At 36.3% G+C, this 20,357-nt stretch overlaps 1 protein-coding gene across 6 annotated transcripts in view; it reads right to left on the bottom strand.

Moving 5' to 3' along the window:
* Positions 1–20,357, bottom strand: part of REV3L (REV3 like, DNA directed polymerase zeta catalytic subunit) — a 178,132-nt gene that overhangs the window by 39,053 nt on the left and 118,722 nt on the right. For all 6 annotated transcript variants that reach the window (XM_027551194.1, XM_027551196.1, XM_027551197.1 and 3 more), the window contains 4 exons: positions 19,730–19,922; positions 17,765–17,876; positions 11,334–11,449; positions 8,452–8,570 (listed from right to left, as the gene is read on the bottom strand). In XM_027551194.1, coding sequence (XP_027406995.1) covers positions 8,452–8,570; positions 11,334–11,449; positions 17,765–17,876; positions 19,730–19,922 — 540 coding nt within the window. The remainder of the gene's footprint in view (positions 1–8,451; positions 8,571–11,333; positions 11,450–17,764; positions 17,877–19,729; positions 19,923–20,357) is intronic.

Genomic DNA, 20,357 nt, shown 5'->3' with positions numbered 1-20,357 from the left:
ATTTGTTTCTAAAAGATTCTAAATATTAGTTCTAACTTTTCATATGATATGAAAGCTACTTGTAAAAATAATCTGTATTACAGTTTAATCACAATTAATTTAAAACTATGTAGACACTGCCTACTGGACAGAAATGTTTGTACTAAATTAACATTTAATTGGAAAAATAATCAGACCTGTAAGATTCAACTTGGTCATATAATACTTACTTCAGAGATTCCAGTTCTTATCACTTCTGTTTATATCTATGCCAATAAAAATACTGACAAACAGATTATTTTCAAGCAAGTTAATTTTTTGTTCTTCCCATACTTACTTTCTGGTCCTGGATGACAGGCTGATTAACATGCTCCCACAGATTCAAGAATGTAAGTTACCTAGTTAAAGGCAGGCATTCATCCTGCTCACAAGAATTACATCAGTACTAAGACCCAATACATGGACATTATAGGGTCACTTAACTTCATCCCCAAAGCAAAAGATTAAAAAGAAATGGCAGAAATGTTTCTTTATCTTCAAAATATGTAAGTGAAAACTGTGTTACTGGGAAAAGAATACTAGAAAAGGGTCCAAATTCACAAAAACATACCTCTAGCTAGATGATCTCTCATAAATACCTACAAGACACAGCAATCTAGACAAAGACAGTTATTTCACTGTAAATGAAAATTATGGAATCAGCAGTCACCATTCTTAGGGCAGATTGGGGTTGTGAGGAACAGTTCAAATAGCACTTCACATTTGTATATAACCATCTTCAAATACTTTCTTTTCTACCTCTACAATCCAACAAGTACAAAACAGAGACTGAATGTTAAGCTCATCTCAGTCCAGTGACCCAAACTGGTCTCACTTTATCTACAATTTCTATCAATCTCCAGAAAAACAGCACCAAAATGTGGCATATTTCATGGAGTGTATGTATGTAACTTACACCTGGACACACAGACTTTTAAACTTTGGAATGAGCCTATTTATTATAAAGTCACCAGTATAAAACAGATAATAACACATTATCTTGGAAGTAAATTACTACCATTTTTAAAAAAATTGGTATTGCCCTGGAGTACTTCCCTCAAAAATAAATGAATAACTCATTATCAAATCCCCATACTTGAATGACTCTTGTACATGTTAATGAATATTTTAATTTAGTTTAAAATTTTTTTCTATTTAGTTTCATAGAAAATGGAACCAAATATCTGACCTCAGGTAGTTACATGATTACCTAATACAGAGTACAGCACTTCAGACCAAACCAATACTTCTGCTAGAGTATACATCATCATTATAACAAGCAAAAAATCTCTCCAGAAAAAATCACCTGGCAGATCTTTCATTATGGGAAGACTTGAAGTCTCCTATGTAATAAGTTGATCTATAAGGATTAACTGGGAGATTCTGTGACCTCAAACTACACTTAAATAAAATTTTAGAAATTGGTCTGTAATACCTGAGGCAGATGGGAGACTTATGTTCTGAGTTGATTTTATTTCAAATAGATTAAAATAGATAAAATAGTTTATTTCATAAATTGGATTAAGGCTAAAATATTATAACCTTGTAGCACCGACTCTACTTTGGGTCTTATTAGGGTCACAAAAGTGTAAAAATGCTCAGCTATAATCCCAGCTATAAGTAAAATTAAAGAAAAGAAAACATGAAGTCTAAAATTAAGATACTTGGAATGTTTCTAATCTTTAGTGTGGTTTACTCCACAAGTTGACATATGAATCTAAAAGTAAGAATTAGGAGTTTGTTATTTGTTTTACAAGGCAATCTAAGTGAGTTAAACATTGGAATAATGTATTATGTACAACAGATCAAAGCCAGAACTAATATAAAGGAAGAAAGTGTTGTAGTCCTTGGCCATTTATTTACTAATAAAGGAATCGGCTGATGAGAGGTATGATTACACTTTTCCATTCATAGAGTCAATGTGCAATATACAATGGTTAGTCACTTCAGAAACAAATTCTTCAGAATGGGGAGAGGCAATCAGAGAATCACTGCAGGGGAGCCAGGAAACAAAGAGGAAAGGGACAAAGAGGAAGGAGACAATGAGGAAGTGCCTGGGCCCTATTATTCTACCACCTTACTCTCTCAGTTGTTCCTCACTTCCCCAAAGTCTTCAATTACAAGTTCTGATTGACATAAACTTTATACAGAAATGCCAGGCTGGATGAAGCATAAGCTGTAATCAAGATTGCCAGGAGAAATATCAACAACCTCAGATATGCAGATGATACCACCCTTAAGCCAGAAAGCAAAGAAGAACTAAAGAGCCTCTTGATGAAAGTGAAAGAGGAGAGTGAAAAAGTTGGTTTAAAGCTCAACATTCAGAAAACTAAGATCATAGCATCTGGTCCCATCACTTCATGGCAAACAGATGGGGAAACAATGCAAAGAGTGACAGACTTTATTTTTTGGGCTCCAAAACCATTGCAGATGGTGACTGAAGCCATGAAATTAAAAGACGTTTGCTCCTTGGAAGAAAAGTTATGACCAACCTAGACAGCAGATTAAAAAGCAGAGACATTACTTTGCCAACAAAGGTCTGTCTAGTCAAGGCTATGGTTTTTCCAGTAGTCATGTATGGATGTGAGAGTTGGACTATAAAGAAAGCTGAGCGCCAAAGAATTGATGCTTTTTAACTGTGGTACTGGAGAAGACTCTCAAGAGTCTTCCCTTGGACAGCAAGGAGATCCAACCAGTCCATCCTAAAGGAAATCAGTCCAGAATATTCACTGGAAGGACTGACGCTGAAGCTGAAACTCCAATAATTTGGCCACCTGATGCCAAGAGCTGACTCACTGGAAAAGACCCTGATGCTGGGAAAGATTGAAGGTGGGAGGAGAAGGGGATGACAGAGGATGAGATGGTTGGATGGCATCACTGACTCGATGGACGTGGGTCTGGGTGAACTCCGGGAGTTGGTGATGGAAAGGGAGGCCTAGCGTGCTGCAGTCCATGGGGTCACAAAGAGTCGGACACGACTGAGCTAAACTGAACACAAATTTATAGTGAACCCATGAATTGTAATGTATGCATACATCCATTTAACCACCACATAGATGAAGAAATTTCTAGGGCACTGAAAGGCTGCCTTGTGCCCTTTCCCACTCAGTACTCACCAAAGTTATAGTCTAGGCTTGTTCATTTTAAAACTTCATATTTCCATACTTTAAATGGAAACATTTAACATGTACTATTATTTATCTGGTTTCTTTTGGTCAAAATTACCTTTGAGATTCAATAGCTGTTCAGTGCGACAATATTCCATCGTTCTTCATTGCTAGGTGGTATTCTTTCATTACAGCTGCTTACTCTGTACCCTACTAGACACCAGTTATTGGTGACAAGTCTATCTCCCATAGTGTTCTTTGACAGCAGGAACATCTCTGTACATCCTTCCCACTCACTTCTCACTCTGCACCAAGACTCAACAGTGATCTGTCTTTCCTCTAAATGTATATATCATTTATGTCTCATTTGGCTCTTATATGCCTGTAGGGTCAGTGACAGATGGTCTATCAAAACCATATATATGGGAGATATGTGTATACATACACATCACTGCCCACCCCGACACTCATTTCAAACATGCTCTATGTGCCCAGAGAACTTTTTATCTGACTACTCCTCCTTAGCATCTGATTCCTCTGTTTCTCAAAATGTTTTCATTCACAAAAACGTGCTTGCATCAACCCTGCTGGCTCTCTCCATTTACTTCTCAGTGAGCTCATCCACACTCTAATGTGACTTCCAAGGCTGTACCTCTCATCCAGACTCTACCCCATAATTGGGACTTTCCTACTTAAATGTCTGTTGAGTATATTTACATGGATATATGACTGATATCTCATGCTCATTATTCTTAATCTTCAGTTTCCCATCTAAACGTGATCTTAAACCATCTATGTCAGAACCCGGATAATCATTCTCGACACATCTTCATTTGTTTGTACATCCAATTCTTGCATACTCTCTAAACTGTTTTGTGAATCCTGATATCACTGTCAACTTTCATTTGAGGAACTACAATAATGTTCTTACTGGTTTCCTTACCTCTGGTCTTCTCCCCTTCTACACAACTACCAGGAGACAAGTCTCTGAGATAAAATCACATCAGTGCCTCTGTATTACCTTAACCAACACAACGATCATACTCTGAGACCTGTGATTACCAGTAATTGTATCCTCTCCATAATTTCATGCAATCCATCCTCTTAACACTGTCTCCTTCTGGTTTACTCCCCTTGGTGCCTTGACCTCTTTGCTCCTAACCTAGCTCAATTTCACAGTCAATTATCATAATCCTAACCTCACACTAACATTTGGTTCTCTGCCCCCTCTTGATTCCTTTGTAATTAATTCAATTTTAGCAAAAACATAATTCTTTGCCTGCAAGCTGTGATGAAATCTAAACCTCTGTTACTCTGTACTTGAATCTGTGAATCTGAACAGTTGGCAGGTATCACTTTACTTTCCTGATGCAAATCTCAATTGGGTAGCCTAGCTTCTATATTTTCTTAATTAACCATTCTCAAATTCCCCTAGATGACACTTCTCTCTTCAAACCCAGAGAGCCCCTCCATACTGCTCACTCTCAGCTAAAAACAGTGTTTCTTATTTCAGAGAGAAAACTGAAGCAGGGGCTTCCCTTGTGGCTCAGTAGTAAAGAATTTGCCTGCCAATGCAAGGGGTCATGGGTTTGATCCCTGACCTGAGAAGAACCCACATGTCGTGGAGCAACTAATTCCATGCGCCACAACTATTGAGCCTGTGCTCTGCAAGGAGACGCCACCACGAGAAACCTGCATGCCACAATCAAGAGTAACCCCCGCTCGCTGCAACTAGAGGAAAGCTCAAGCAGCAACAAAGACCCAGCACAGCCAATAATAAATAAAAATTTAAAAATTATTAGAAAAAAGAAAACTGAAGCAACAAGATGAGAGCTTACACAAATTGTCACCCTCACATCTACCCACCTAACAACATCTGCCATGATAGTCTGCCTTCTTGCCTGCTAAAATAGAGGAAACAGCTATACCCTTAATCTTAATATAAAACTTAACTTGATCTAAATCTAAAACAGATCTGCCCAGATCTGTGCACTAGAGATGGCGTTCTGTAATAGCTGTTGAACTGAATCAGTTCAATATTTGTTGAAACTGATCTATTTCCAACCTACTTTGCAAATTCTTGAAAAGCCTGGATTAAGTTGATATCTGGAAGTCCTCTAAATAAAATCCTTTGGGGGAAGAGTCATTTATTCTTTCATTCACTCAGTCAACAAGTATATCATGAGCACTATTAAGAGGCACTTTGTTACTGAGGATTCGGAGTCTAGAGGGAATAACAGTAATTCCATGTTAAAGTTACGTAGGACAGTGAAAACTATTAATAGTATATTAAAAAAATAAAATAAATTTTAAATCCAAAGTAACATTTAAAAAAAAGATATCCATTCAGCTGTAAATTGTATCTGGGTGGTGCAACTGTTGTTGAGGTGTCCTAGAAAGAACAAGGGGGTTTCACTTTCACTTTACAAACTCTTCTGTTTTTTTAAAATAGAAAATATAAATTATTTTTAATAAAGAATATATTAAAAACAAATATAAAGACTAAAGAAAACAATAATAGAGTTAGAAATAGCTGAGTGCCATAGGGAGACACAAAGAAATAAAGATAAAAAGGAGCTTCTGGAACTGTTTAAATCCATAAAAAATAGTCTAAGGGCCTCTAATAATTATAAAGAAATTCTTAGGGCCAAAATCATAACCCTTAAAGTTCTGTACAACCTGAGATACAAGACAATACTTCCCACAAGTGTACTCAGAATTTCATGGAAATTTCCAAATTGCCAGGAGTACTTTGGGTTAGAAAAAAGTGATAATCTAATTTGGCTCATCTAGCAAAGTTCGGGGAGACCAGGATAAATTACCCTACTCATAACTTTCTCACAGTTGTTCCTCACAGATACAAAAAAAGAGCAGAGATGTTACATATTCAGCCTAGAGTTAGAGAAAGCCCTTGACCTTGAATCTTCCGTAAGGACTAAAAAAAGCCCTGAACTTTGAAAAAAATACTTACTCTTTAAACTGCAATTTTTTAAGCTACGCTATGCTATGCTAAGTCACTTCAGTCGTGTCTGACTCTGTGCGACCCCACAGACAGCAGCCCACCAGGCTCCCCCGTCCCTGGGATTCTCCAGGCAAGAACACTGGAGTGGGTTGCCATTTCCTTCTCCAATGCATGAAGGTGAAAAGTGAAAGTGAAGTCGCTCAGTCGTGTCCGACTCTTAGCGACCCCATGGATTGCAGCCTACCAGGCTCCTCGGTCCATGGGATTTTCCAAGCAAGAGTACTGGAGTGGGGTGCCATTGCCTTCTCCGGATTTTTTAAGCTAGTAACTGATAATTGTTAGAGCTGCCTTTTGGATCTTCAGGAATGAAAAGACCCCTAAAACTAAGACTCGATGATTTAATTTTGTGTTTATACACTTATGTGTTCATTCCAGGCAATATCAGAGACTAAAGTTTGAAATATATAATAGAATATATGAAACAAATACATCATAATCTCTGTACCTTTCATATCCTGTGCTGTGTCACTAGGAATTGCAGTTGACCCTTGAACAATACAGGGGTTAGGGGCACTGACCCTCATGCAGTTGAAAAACCTGTTTATAACTTTACAGTTAGCTCTTCATGTCTGCATATCTGCATTGCAGATTCAACCAATCTGTAGACTGTATAATACTGCAGTATGTATTTATTGGGGAAAAAAAATTCGCCAATAAGTGGATCTGTTTAGTTCAAAGCTATGTTGTTTGAGGGTCAACTGTATTTTTGAAATCACTGGGGCATTGATTATTGTACTGACAATATTTTAAGAAGAAACAACAGGATAAAATTATCCTCAAGTAGATAAATATATGGTACATTTTCAAATTAGATAAAATGTGAGCATAACTTCAGGTCTATGGGGCAGAGAGAGAATAAAAATGGGAAGGCTTTGCTGCTGGCTCAGTGGTAAAAAAAAAAAAAAATCTGCCTGCTAATGCAGGAGACACAAGTTCCATCCCTGGTCCGGGAAGATCCCATATGCTACAGAGCAAGTAAGCCTACGTGCCACAACTACTGAGCCTGTGCTTAAGAGCCTGGGAACCGCAACTATTGAGCCCACATACCACAGCTACTGACGGCTTTGTGCCCTAGAGCCCATGCTCTGCAACGAGACCATAATGAGAAGCCCTCCCACCTCACCTAGAGAGTAGCCCTCACTCACAGCAACTAGAGAAAAGCTCGAGCAGCAAAGACCCAGCACAGCCATAAATAAATGAATGAATAAATAAAATTATTTTTAAAAACAAGAATACCTAAATTTGATATTAAGAGTGTATTTCCTTATCTGGAAGAATTACTGTGTGATAGGTCCCAAAAGAATTGCAGAGAACATGCCTGGAAATTCAAATTTTTATATAAACCTAGAAGAGCCTGAAAAGATCACAACAAATAATAAGTGTACATTAGAAATAGAATGTAGTTTCAAAAGGAAGTAGTTGAAGAACAGAATCCTCTTTAAAATATAAACATTTTATCTGATATTTTAAGTCCAAAATCTGAGAATAGACCAATTTATTGTACATATCTTTTTTCTTACATTTTTGGTGAGTGTGATTGCATATTAGTAAGATAGTTTCATATTACCAAAACTCCTTATCTGGGTCTCCAAAGACCCAACTGGAATGTGCTATTAACTATTTCCAAGTACTGTCTTTCTAGTATTTCTTGTTGAGTTGCTAAGTTGTGTCCAAATCTTTTGTGACCCCATGGACTAGCCAGATAGGCTCCTCTGCCCATGGGATTTCCCAGGAAAGAATACTAAAGTGGGTTGCTATTTCCTTCTCCAGGGGATTTTCCCTGACCCAGAGATCAAACCCATGTCTCTTGCATTGGCAAATGGATTCTTTACCACTGAGCCACGAGGGAAGTCCCTTTCTAATTCAGCTAGGTTTTAAATATCCTAATTTCAAAAAGTTCTTTCCCACGTCTACACTAAATTTTTCTTACTGTAATAAATTAAGAAGGCCAAGTTGAATTTATCTGGCCTTGTGAAAAAAGGATTTCAGAGCAAAAAGTGACAAAATTATACAACATTCCATACATACAAGATAACATTTTATGACAGCTATAGACTTACATAGCCAATGCTATTTGTGCTTAGACAGAAACAGGGTAAAAATCATCAATAATGAAGTTAAGTACTTTTATAGCTTTGCATTTTAGAAAGTAGTTTTTGTTTTTGAAACACTTAAGTATAATAAAAGTAATTCACAAGGAAGCATATACTACATAGGAAGCTATACTAATGTTCTATAATGATTAAATCATTACACTGATCTAATCTCTTACTTCCAAACCAAATTTCAGATAAAGTACCTTACCTCATTTCTCATGATTCTCCAAAGATTTAGTGTAATTCGGCCAACAATATTTATCTCACTCATTACATCTGATCCATACTCATCTCTTTCGGCTGCAAATCTATTCTCAGTTTTGTCATCTATAGAAATAAATACAGACTGCGTCAGGACTCACAGAAATCAAATTTCCAAGCGAACCGTAAGAAAATGAGAATAATAAAAATGAAGATGAAGATTAAGGATTAAATGTAATTCACAGTCTATTCTGTATTAGACTTAAGAGAATAATCATTATTTTGATAGGTTTTTCTGTCCTCTAAGTTATGAAAGAATTTTGTGAAATAAATGTATCTGAAAACTGTACATATTTTTAACAATAAAACATATATATATACATATGTATTTTTAAAATAAATCCTTTTCTCTTTAAATATGATAATTACATGCTATTTTTATGAATACCTAATATCACATCATTCTTTGGTGTTTGGATGAAAAACATTTATTATGAAACTTGTCATCTCTTGCAAAAAAAAAATGGTAGAATTTTTAACCTAAACAATTCTCTGAAAATTTGTTGACGTTAATTAATGATGTTCGTATTGAGGATGAAATTCTATTAACTATATATAAAGAACTAGTTGAAGAGTACCTCTTATAGCATATAGACTTCTGAGTTTAGTTTTTCTAAGTGATAATTATATCTAGAATAGAAATCAAAATGTGTTTCCAGTATATAACACTGGGTATAAATGAATGTTGTTGATTAGAGGCTCTGGAATAACAAGTATATTCATCAACTCAATGACATCAGTTTGAGCAAACTCCAGGAGATAGTGAAGGACAAGGAAGCCTGGAGTGCTGCAAGTCCATGGGGTCGCAGAGAGTCAGATACAACTGAACTAAACAATGGTATTTGAATGTCTGTTGAGTCCAAGAACTTTATTTTAATACAGCTACTTTATTATGTTTGTACTATAGTGCAAAATAAAAATTGTACTTTCTACTCAGAAATGTTTTATCTTGCCCCAGGTCATGTAGTAACAAAAACTAGTATTCTAAACCTGGGTTAGTTGATTATAAAGACAATGTAGACACACCTACCACTCTTCTTTATTTTAGAGACATAATGCTTAAAAGATTTGTTCAAATGTATAGCATAGTGATTTAGCATGTTTGCAGATTATATTCCATTATAGTTTATTACAAGATAATGGGTACAATTTCCTGTGCTCTACTGCATGAAACTAACACTATATTATAAATCAATTTAAAAAAAGGTTTCAGCTTAACACCTACATAATGTTTATTACATTCTCAGGCTCTGTTCTCAGTATTTTACAATCACCCTATGAGATAAGTTCCATTACATCCCCATTTTACAGATGAACAAACTGAAGTATCGATAGGTTAAGTAATCTATCCTGTTGGACATCCAAATCCTGTTGGCCAGGGCTCGAACCCAGGTCATCTTTCTGCAGAATGAACTGTTTACCACTAGTGCTCTTTACTAGGCTTCCTTAAATCATGCCCTTTCTACCGTTTCATGCCACTTCATAAGTGGTTTCAGGAATGTTCTAAAAGGACAGGAAGTTTCATTTCATTATTCTGAAGTCATATACCTTGTTACAAATTAATCAACTAGAAAGTGCACTGAACACTCATGCTACCTATTCTCAATGTTCAGAACCCTATCCCCAATGAAATGATGTAAAAACTGAAATGTATCACTATTCCTCGCTCAAGGGACACAGAAGCTACAAAAAATTAATTCCATGAAAAGCTAAAAGCAGCTATCTTTTTATCCTAAGATTTTGCAAAGCTCAAAATATTTGCTGTCCTTGAATCTTCTGGCTTCAACCCTTCTCTTTCTGTTTACCAACACTTTGGATATTTTGTTGACTTCATAACCCCTTTCAGGAGGTATCTTGATTGGTTTTACTAATCTTCTATTTGACCTTTAAGCCTCTGGAACTATATGCTACTTTGTCCTAGTCAGACTTGTGTGTGTGTTGGGGGGGGAGGGGGCCTTTAAAACAAAGTTATTAAAAATTTGGTAACTATAAAGAAAACATAATTTTAAAAATGCTTTAAAAAAACGAATTTTGGTATGAATGTTATTATTGTCTCCCTCTTCAATTAGAATAACACTTTTGAGGAACAGACTTCAAAATTCATGTAATTTTTTAGCCTGATACCCCCCCCCCCAAAAAAACAAGTTAGTATTTCTCTACCATCTCCTCCTCCCTCACCAAATAGATAAAACATAGAAACAGACAAATAAAATTATGGTATGCCAAGTCAAAGAAATGTTTTGTACTTCATAATGATTATAAAGACTATCTCATAAAGCAGAAAAATACTTTTGTTAAAATAATGTAAAAATGGGATATATGTATGATTAAAATTACATAAAAAATAAAGATCTGTATTCTTTTGTTTGTTTTTTAGTCACTAGTTGTGTCCCACTCTTTCGTGACCCCATGAACTGTACCCGCCAGGCTTCCCTGTCCATGGGATTTCCCAGGAAAAGAATACCGGAGCAAGGTGCCATTTCCTTCTCCAGGAGATCTTCCTAACCCAGGAATCAAACCCATGTTGCCTGCACTGGCACGCAGATTCTTTATCACTGAGCCAGTAGGGAAGCCCAAAAGACCTACGTATGTATATGAAAAATGACTGAAAGGAAAATAAACAACAGGTATACTAACGGTATCTATAGCAGTGATTACAGTATTTTTCTTTCACTTCTCTTGATTTTTAAATTTTTATATAGTGGAGTTATGATAGTATCTAGAACTTACACAATTTAGTATTAAAAATTAGGCTAGAGCAATACTCTTGTCTTTATTTGTCCATAATTTGCTCTGTAGCTGAACAAACAAACATTCACAGTGTCCTACCTGGCACCCGAGAGATCATCTGGCATAAGTCAACACTGAGTGCAGCCGCCCTCTGTAAGAGGTAACCCCAGGAATGCATCTGAATCTCATATCCTATAAGAATATCAGGATCATACCTGAAGAAGAAATGAGAAAATTAAACCTTTAACCAGAAGGACTGCTTCTTCATTAAACAAACTACAAAATTAAAAATCTATTTTTTATTGTATTTCTCAGGAAATATTATATTTCTCAGGGAAAGGGTGATATAGTGTTTACCTATAGAATTTCTATATAGGAAGGAATGGGGCATTTAGAGTTCTAAGTTTGAAGCTACTTTTGTAAAGCAAAAGTAGTTTCTACTTAGATTAGGTGTTTACTTGATATGACTTGAGAAAGAGGCTGCTAAAAATTGGGGTGGGAGGCAAGCATTACCAGTTAAATGCATGAATGAGGGTAAAATTGAGATATAATGTGGGCAGGGGTGGGGTGAAGTATGAGGGCATGTGTGGATACTATTTTGAAAATGATCTCCCAGGTCATTCTGTTGTCACTTTCTACCCCTCTATGCTCTACTGTCCTTAAACAGTTGTAATACTGAGAAAGAAATGGAAACTTCTTCCTTTCCCTCCAATTTTAGTAAAGACTTTGTCCTCACATAAAGAAAGGCCTCAACAATGACAAGTTTGCCTCTAAACTTAAGAGAAAGGTGACTTAGTTTAATGGGAGAATGAAATATTAATAGGGATAAGATTAATGTGGGGAAGCTAAACAGCAAAAACTAGGCAAAAAATGTGCTCGCTGTGGTCACACGGTTGCACTGGTAAAGTGACAATCTGCATCTAACTCAGAAGGAGCCATTTTGTACTTCTGAGGACTTTCACATGACCACCATAAAAAAAAGTTCGATTATAGAACACAAGAAAATAGCATGAAGATTTACTTTCATAGGAAACCTGTGTGGGCAAGACAAGAACTGACTATAGTCTTAAGTGGAAAACAAAAACTTCTGAGCAACAAATACTGCAATGCTGCTATCAGATCAGAGTTCCTAAATTACTTTGATTGTTGTACTGTGCTGTGCTTAGTCATTCAGTCATGTCTGACTCTTCGCAACCCCATGGACTGTAGCCCGCTAGGCTCCTCTGTCCATGGGGATTCTCCAGGCAAGAATACTGAAGTGGGTTGTCATGCCATCCTCCAGGGGATCTTCCCAACCCAGGGATTGGACCCAGGTCTCCTGAATTGCAGGCGGATTCTTTATTGTCTGAGCCACCAGCGAAGCCCAAGAATACTGGAGTGGGCAGCATATCCTTTCTCCAGGGGAACTTTCCAACACAGGTATCAAACTGGGGTCTCCTGCATTGCAGGCAGATTCTTTACCAGCTGAGCTATCAGGGAAGCCCCTGATTGTTGTATTAGTATTTATAAAAGCCAAAAAGCAGAGTAAAAGATAACAAAAATTTGTAAAGTTGGGTTTCACATAACTGCCTTCAAAGTCATTCTGAATTATGGAATGACCAACCTGCCAGATTATATCACTTAACACTTGAACCATTTTCTAATATTCTGTCATTCTTCCACAGCCATTTTCTTTAAAAGGGTATTTAATTACCTTAGTTTGTACTTTGACAACAAAAATAAGAGTATCACATATATGTCCTTATTTTTAATCCTGAAGGATTTAGTGGCTGATGTCAAAAGAACTAGGTTTGAACCTCTGCAATAATATTCTTTTCATTTTTCCTATTCATTAAGGGCCCTATAAAATACATTCCCTAATGTAAATTTCAATATCTGGTGATCTGCTTTTGATCCATTATTACACTACAGACTTACAAAGTAGCCTTCAAACTTATTAGGAGAAAAAGATAACATATATGCTTTCCTCTATATAAAAAGGACAAGAAATTTCTAAGAAAACCACTTAACTTAATAAAACTTATTAATCTAATACAACAGCCAAATGGACCTTTTCCCCAACCTATAAAAGTGTTTTCTTGGTAGAAAGTGCAATGTGGCTGGTAATTCTGGAACAAAGAGCAGGATTACAACGTAAGTGTGGAGAAGCTAAAGAAAGCAAAGGCTTATGCAACAATGTGGCTAAGACTTAGGCTCAGAGATCAGAGGTTAAGTGTAGACTGACTGATGCTAAAACTGAAACTCCAACACTTTGGCTACCTCATGCGAAGAGTTAACTCATTGGAAAAGACTCTGATGCTGGGAGGGATTGGGGGCAGGAGGAGAAGGGGACGACAGAGGATGAGATGGCTGGACGGCATTACCGACTCGATGGACATGAGTTTGAGGGAACTCCAGGAGCTGGTGATGGACAGAGAGGCCTGGCGTGCTGCAATTCATGGGGTTGCAAAGAATCGGACACAATTGAACAACTGAACTGAACTGATTCTTTAAAAGGAAGTCCAGAAAGGTCCTAGAGCCTTAAAAAAAGAGTCTCCCAAAACCATTCCTGCTCATTAGTCTTCTAAAATAGTATCCAGTATCTTAACACATCTTTTTGTTGATAGCAACTTCATCAACTCTTCCATTAATGTCAACGTCTTCTCAGAGCAAAGATGAACTAGCTGTATGATGAGTGCATCTCCCTGTAAAACTATGTAATGTCTAAACTTGAAAAACTTGGGCAGAAGTGTCAAGCGTCTCTAAAGATCATCAAGGATAGGAGATGTGAAGGATACACACACAAAAGAACCCGAAGCTGATAGCTTTAATACTTCTCATTTAGAACAGGCATTGCAATTTGGTCACAGTTAACTCTGAACATTCATTTTCATACCATTGGAGATCAAACCAATCAATCCTAAAGGACATCAACCCTGAACATTCACTGTAAGGGCTGTTGCTGAAGCTCCAATACTTTGTCAAGAGCCAACTCACTAGAAAAAACCCTGATGCTGGGAAAGACTGAAGGCAATAGCAGAAGGGGATGGCAGAGGATGAGATGGTTAGACTGCATCACAGACTCATTGGACATGAATCTGAGCAAACTCTGGGAGACAATGAAGGACAGAGAAGGCTGGCATGCTGCAGTCCATGGGGTTACAAACAGTCAGACATGACTTAGCAACTAAACAACGACAAGCATTCTGAACTTAAGAGAAGACTTTGGAAGGTTGCTGGAGTACCTATCATATACATTTCTAAGCATGAAGAGGATGCCAAATTATTACAGAGCTCTTCTGTTATAACTGTTACACAGTTCTTCCAATTTCTTCATCTGAATTTCTTTGACTCATGTAACATCTTATTATTGTAAGAATTATCTTTCCAATCAGCAACTTGCTCTGTTGTGGTAAATGGTTAATAGATTGATTCAATACACTTATTTTTTAATAGCTATGAAAATTTTTTCTCAGTTAACAAGTGTCTCTTGTAAACTACTACTGCTCAGAGATGACTGCTGAAAAAAACAAAAAGTTACCCTTAATGCTTCTCTTAATAGATTTATTAAAGATTTGGTTCTTTTAGAAAACCTGTGTCATTTCAACATTTTCAGATCTATCATGTATATATGTTTTGACCCAGAGGTTGTTCGGTCTTACAAGACTCTCAAAGCTGATAAGCTATCTGTTTCAAGTTCAAAGTTCCAAGGATTCCATATTTCTTCTGTGAAAACATTTGGTGACAGTAACAAAATCTTGGTAACTTGTTCTTTAATTTTTGTAAATTTTATTCACTCTACCAGGTTTCTGAAAGTTACAGAAAGAACAAGGTTGAGTAAATGCAATTAGTAGTAAAGAACAAAATTGTGGAGAGGGAGCACCAGAAACATGAAAACGATTTTATTTGCTTAGGCAGAAAAAAGTTGCTGCACAATTTATATTGCAGATAACACTAAGACCTGTACAGATGAGAGGTGGAAGAGCTCTAACTTGGGGAGTGGCAGCGAGCATCGGGAGAGGAGAAGGAATCATCTTGAAAACGAATTCTGAGGTTAAATGGATAGGAGGGACTAATGCATGGACTAGGGAAAAGAAAAAGGTAGGGCTCAAAACTTAAACTGTTTAAGTTAGGGAGGCTAGGGAAATGTATAAGTAATAGTTCAAGGAAATAGAGAAAGGTAAAAAATGTCTTTGACAAGAATATAGTGGATCTGGTTTTACTTGTTTAATAGCACTTTACATGACTTTACATGTTTGCCACCTGAGGAAGTAAATGAAAAAATAAAGACGATAAACCTCTTTGAGACTATGCATCTGTATTTAATTCAGTTTTATATTCAGCACCTAGCACTGTATTTTACAGAGTTGATACTTAAGTACTGACCAGGCTAAGAGTTTTATGTGCTTTATCACACTTAATTCTAATACCTATTACCCATTTTACAGATGAGGAAATTAAAGTTTAGAGAGATAAGCAACTTGTTCAAGACAAAGACAAAAAGACAGAGATGGCTGACTCCCAAGCCTATGCTCTTAGCAAAGCCTGTGTTAAGTAGGTACTCAACAAATGAGGTTTAAGAAGGAAATAACCTTTAAGGGAGTTGTTTGGAGTAATACATAAACAACATTACAGAATTGAAATGCTAATATTTAATTCTTCTTCTCTTCCTAGTAGCCATGTGATGTAGAGTAAGAACCAGCAGTTAATTTTGTTTTCTTTACTGCACTTTTCTTAACAACTAGTATAATTCACGTTATGGACATTTAAGAAAGTTACTACACTTGCAAATAACTGACAAGATTCTCAATGTTGGCAGGTACTCCTATTGCTAGGAATATACCTAACAAGGAGAACACAAGTCTACAAAGCCCAGGGACACTACTAGATATGCATTGGCCCACAAAATGGTATTTGACTAAAACTCTTACATGTTCCTTTTCCTAAGCTGCTTGCAGTATGAGCTCTGAAAGTACCTGACATGTTGACAAGCTGTGTGAGAAGATAAAAGATAGGACTGACAATGGTAAGACTCAAGTGGATGGGAATCCATCCAGTCGCCAGTGCTATAAATAGTAAAAATACATTCCTCTTTTTTCCTCCCTAGAGTGGTGGGGAGTAGCATATCATTTTTTCTTTTTTTGATGCTCTGACATCTAATTTTGTTTCTTTGAAAATGTTTTCTGGTGTTCTAATTTTCTTTCTTAAAAGATTCTTTTTAATTGAAGGGTAATTGGTTTACAATATTGTGTTAGTTTCTGCCATACATCAACATGAATCAGCCATACGTATACATACGGAGAAGGCAATGGCACCCCACTCCAGTACTCTTGCCTGGAAAATCCCATGGACGGAGGAGCCTGGTAGGCTGCAGTCCATGGGGTCGCTACAAGTCGGACATGACTGAGCGACTTCACTTTCATGCATTGGAGAAGGAAATGGCAACCCACTCCAGTGTTCTTGCCTGGAGAGTCCCAGGGACGGGGGAGCCTTGTGGGCTGCCGTCTCTGGGGTTGCACAGAGTCAGACATGACTGAAGTGACTTAGTAGTAGTAGTATACATATGTCCCATATCTCTTGAACCTCCCTCCCACCTCATCATACCCTTCTAGGTTCTAATTTTCAAAATAGATTGTGTTAACCCATTTGGGATTCAATCAGATGTTGAGTCAGTAAAATATCATCACTGATCTTTAATACAGTATATCATCTCACTTTTACAGGAAAAAGTTGTCCAAAGCAAAACAGAAAGGGTTGGGTTTAACAACGTGCTCAAGGACAGCTTTTATCCATACATCAGAATCCAAAGAGTTATTTTCCAGCCTGCTTTTAGGCATTTAAAAACCTAAACCTAGCAACAGGCAGAAGTTTTAAGTTTCTAGAAAAGTGAAACACATCGCTACTAAGAGTTATACTCTTGAGAACATGCAAAAGAGATTCACTTAATTGTTTTATTTTTAAATTAAAACAGCTTTGGTAAAACATTGTTTTCATACATTTTGACAAGATTCTACTATCAAGCATCAAAGCCAACATCAAATGGTCAAAAGAGATTTTTAAGAAATTATGTACACAAAAGGGTATGTACCAGATAGTCCTAGATTTATGAACAGATTATAATCCAAAATTTTGGAAATACAGATTTGTTTAGAACTCAGAAAACATTTTCTTAAAAAAAAAAAAAAAAAGTAAAAAGGTATTGAAATGGTGGTTCCTAGAGTAGAACCCTATTTAATCAATGATACAATTTAACTTTATAGTTATTATTTCATCACCACAGAAAAATGCTAAAATCTAACTGGAAAAAGCTAGAAGCTAAGCTAGTATTTGTCTTTCACTGGCCCCTCAGTCTTGAGAATAGAATATTCTTTTTTTTATCCCTAATCTGATGGAAATGATGATGGTGATTGGAGATGAGAGCAAAATCCTTTCTAGAATAACTTTTCTTTCAAGGGCCACAGGAAGTGACTCACTTTCTCTTTTTTACCTTCACCTACATTACTCAGCAATAGCACAAAAGGACTGGAAAAATCATAAAATAAAAACAATACCTCTTTATTATATTTGCAATTTCTTGAAAAAGTGTCTTCTCATCAGCAGCATAGGTAACTTGTAGTCCTGTGATTCCAGATCTAATAAGTAATGGGGTCTGATATCTGATATCTAAGAAATAAACAAAATGTTTATTATATATAATTGTGTTAAGTAATATTATCTTACTTTTGAGTAAAATTATACAACTAGAATATTTTAAAATAAGACAGCTTCCCCAAAGTAAACACATAATTGTTTCCTGAAAATTTTCTTAAAGGTTTTCTTTCTAGCACAATATGCAACTGAAAATTCAAATTTTATGTTTTCAGCTATTTTACTAAAAGTCTATATTCACAAAATTCCCTAGATAACATGTCACCCAAAAAGAAATTTTATTACTTTATCTCTTTTTATAGGAAGAGCTTTGCTTAGTAGAAAATATTTTAATTAGTGGTATGCTGGAAAACGTTGACAAGCACCTCTCCATGGAGGGGGCGTTAGGGGGAGCCCTGATTTGTACTGCTTGCCTATTTCTAAGACATGAGAAATTCTGACCATGGCTAAATTCAAATTACCAATGTGACATCAACTACTTCAAAAAATTCATGAAAATTTAGCAACTGGCTCATGAGCTGGTACAAGCCGGCTCAAGCACATCATTGATTAAACTGCAAATTCCTGAACAGTTTTGTTCCGTTAAACCTTCCTCCTCAATTGACTGAATTCAGATATTACTATTTAAAACTGCCAAAGAACACTTGGTATTTTATAAAATGCCTTATGTGGTATCCTATATGAAAAACCTCTGAACTTAATGTATTTATGGAGAAATATCAACAAAATTGGAATATACTTTAAGTAGTTTGCAAGCCATTAACTTACAGTAGTAAGTTAAAAATTTTTTTAAAAAATTTTTGGCCACACTGCATGGCATGTGGGATCTTAGTTCCTTGACCAGGGATTGAACCTGTACTCCCTGCACTGGAAGGGTGGAGTCTTAATCACTGGACCACCAGGAAAGTCCATAACTTAACTTCTTAAAGCAAAGAAAAACTCTGTATTAGCAACAAAATACCAGCATGTATATATAAGGAGGACTGTCTACCCAACGTATAGATACAATATCATTTGAATTCAACAGTAACAATTAGTATTTTATATAATATTTAGATCAAATTAGATATGCTAATTGGAAATTTTATTAAGCTGTTTATATTGTACTGCTTCTAACTTCTAACAGTAATTCAAGAATAATGAATCTAAGACCAAATTATATACAACACCTCCTATTCCCACCTCAGCAAACATTTAGAGAGAAGTTCTTTTTTTAAGGCTAGCAAAACTTTATTACCAAAGTTTTATGAGCACAATATAAGAAATGAAAATTAAATGCCAGAATTCTTCATGAACATAGGTGCACGCATCCTAATATAACAATGGCAAACTGAATACAGCAATAGCTAAAACAATATACATCAAAGCCAAGGTGAATGTATCCTAGTATTTAAAGTTCTGTTTAACACCAGGGAATTAGTTATTTTAATCTGACACAATAAGACTATAAGATGTGCATGGTAGGAAACTCACAGATGCATAATCAACAAAATAGTACTATTTGAGGAAGTTCCTAACCATGAGGTAGAGAGGAGTTCTTTATGCTTGTTTGGTTTAGACCCTGAGCAAAGAAACTGCCCCAACACAAGGTTCTTCCTCCGGTGAAAGTGAAAGTGTTAGTCCCTCAGTCGTATCCAACTTTTTGGGACCCCCTGGACTGTAGTCTGCCAGGCTCCCTGGTCCACGGAATTCTCCAGGCAAGAATACCAGAGTGCCTAGGCATTTCCTTCTCCAGGGGATCTTCCCAATCCAGGGATCAAACCCAGACCTCCTGCACTGCAGGCAGATGCTTTACCGTCTGAGACACCAGGGAAGCCTACATACTTCCTAGGGTATGTAGGTATAAAATTAATAAAAATGATCAATACCTTGACTAGACACTGTCTTGTCTTTATCAATCACTATTACACCTGTGAGTTCTGTTTTGTCTGTATCCGGTAGTGGAGTGTCAGATGAGATGCAGTAGAACAGAGCACAGATTGGGTCAAATTCAGGATCTGGTTCTAAGTCTCGTCTAGTTCGAGCATGTAATTCCACACTGATTAGGGTAAGATTTTGTATCTATAAAAGGAAATAAATACCATGGTTTTAAGCATTTTTTTGAGACAAACTGAAAGTAGTATGTTTCACTAAGGCTCTGAGGAAATACATGTGTAAAATTACAGAAAAATGCTATATAGGACACATTCACAAATTAAAACTAGGTTTTTAGTTGTAAGATCAGATTAAATCAATTCATGTTTTTCTTTTAAAAACTCTCTCTAGAGTACATGCAGTGCCTCTCAATTTCTATTTGAGAAAGAATGACTAGGCCAAAAGGTACATTCAAAGCAAAGTCTATTACTTTTTACTTTCCATTCAGTTAACTATTGTTCTACCTGTACTTTAAACTCAAAAGAGTTCTACTTTTTAGTTTGAAACTCCTACTTGTTAATTCTCTGAGAGTTACTTAGACTTTCATATATAATAGACAATTTTTAAAATAGTTTTTCCTGA

This window comes from Bos indicus x Bos taurus, chromosome 9, assembly GCF_003369695.1.
Source record: "Bos indicus x Bos taurus breed Angus x Brahman F1 hybrid chromosome 9, Bos_hybrid_MaternalHap_v2.0, whole genome shotgun sequence".
NCBI classification, from domain to species: Eukaryota; Metazoa; Chordata; class Mammalia; order Artiodactyla; family Bovidae; genus Bos; species Bos indicus x Bos taurus.
This window is presented reverse-complemented; position numbering and strand designations above follow the sequence as displayed.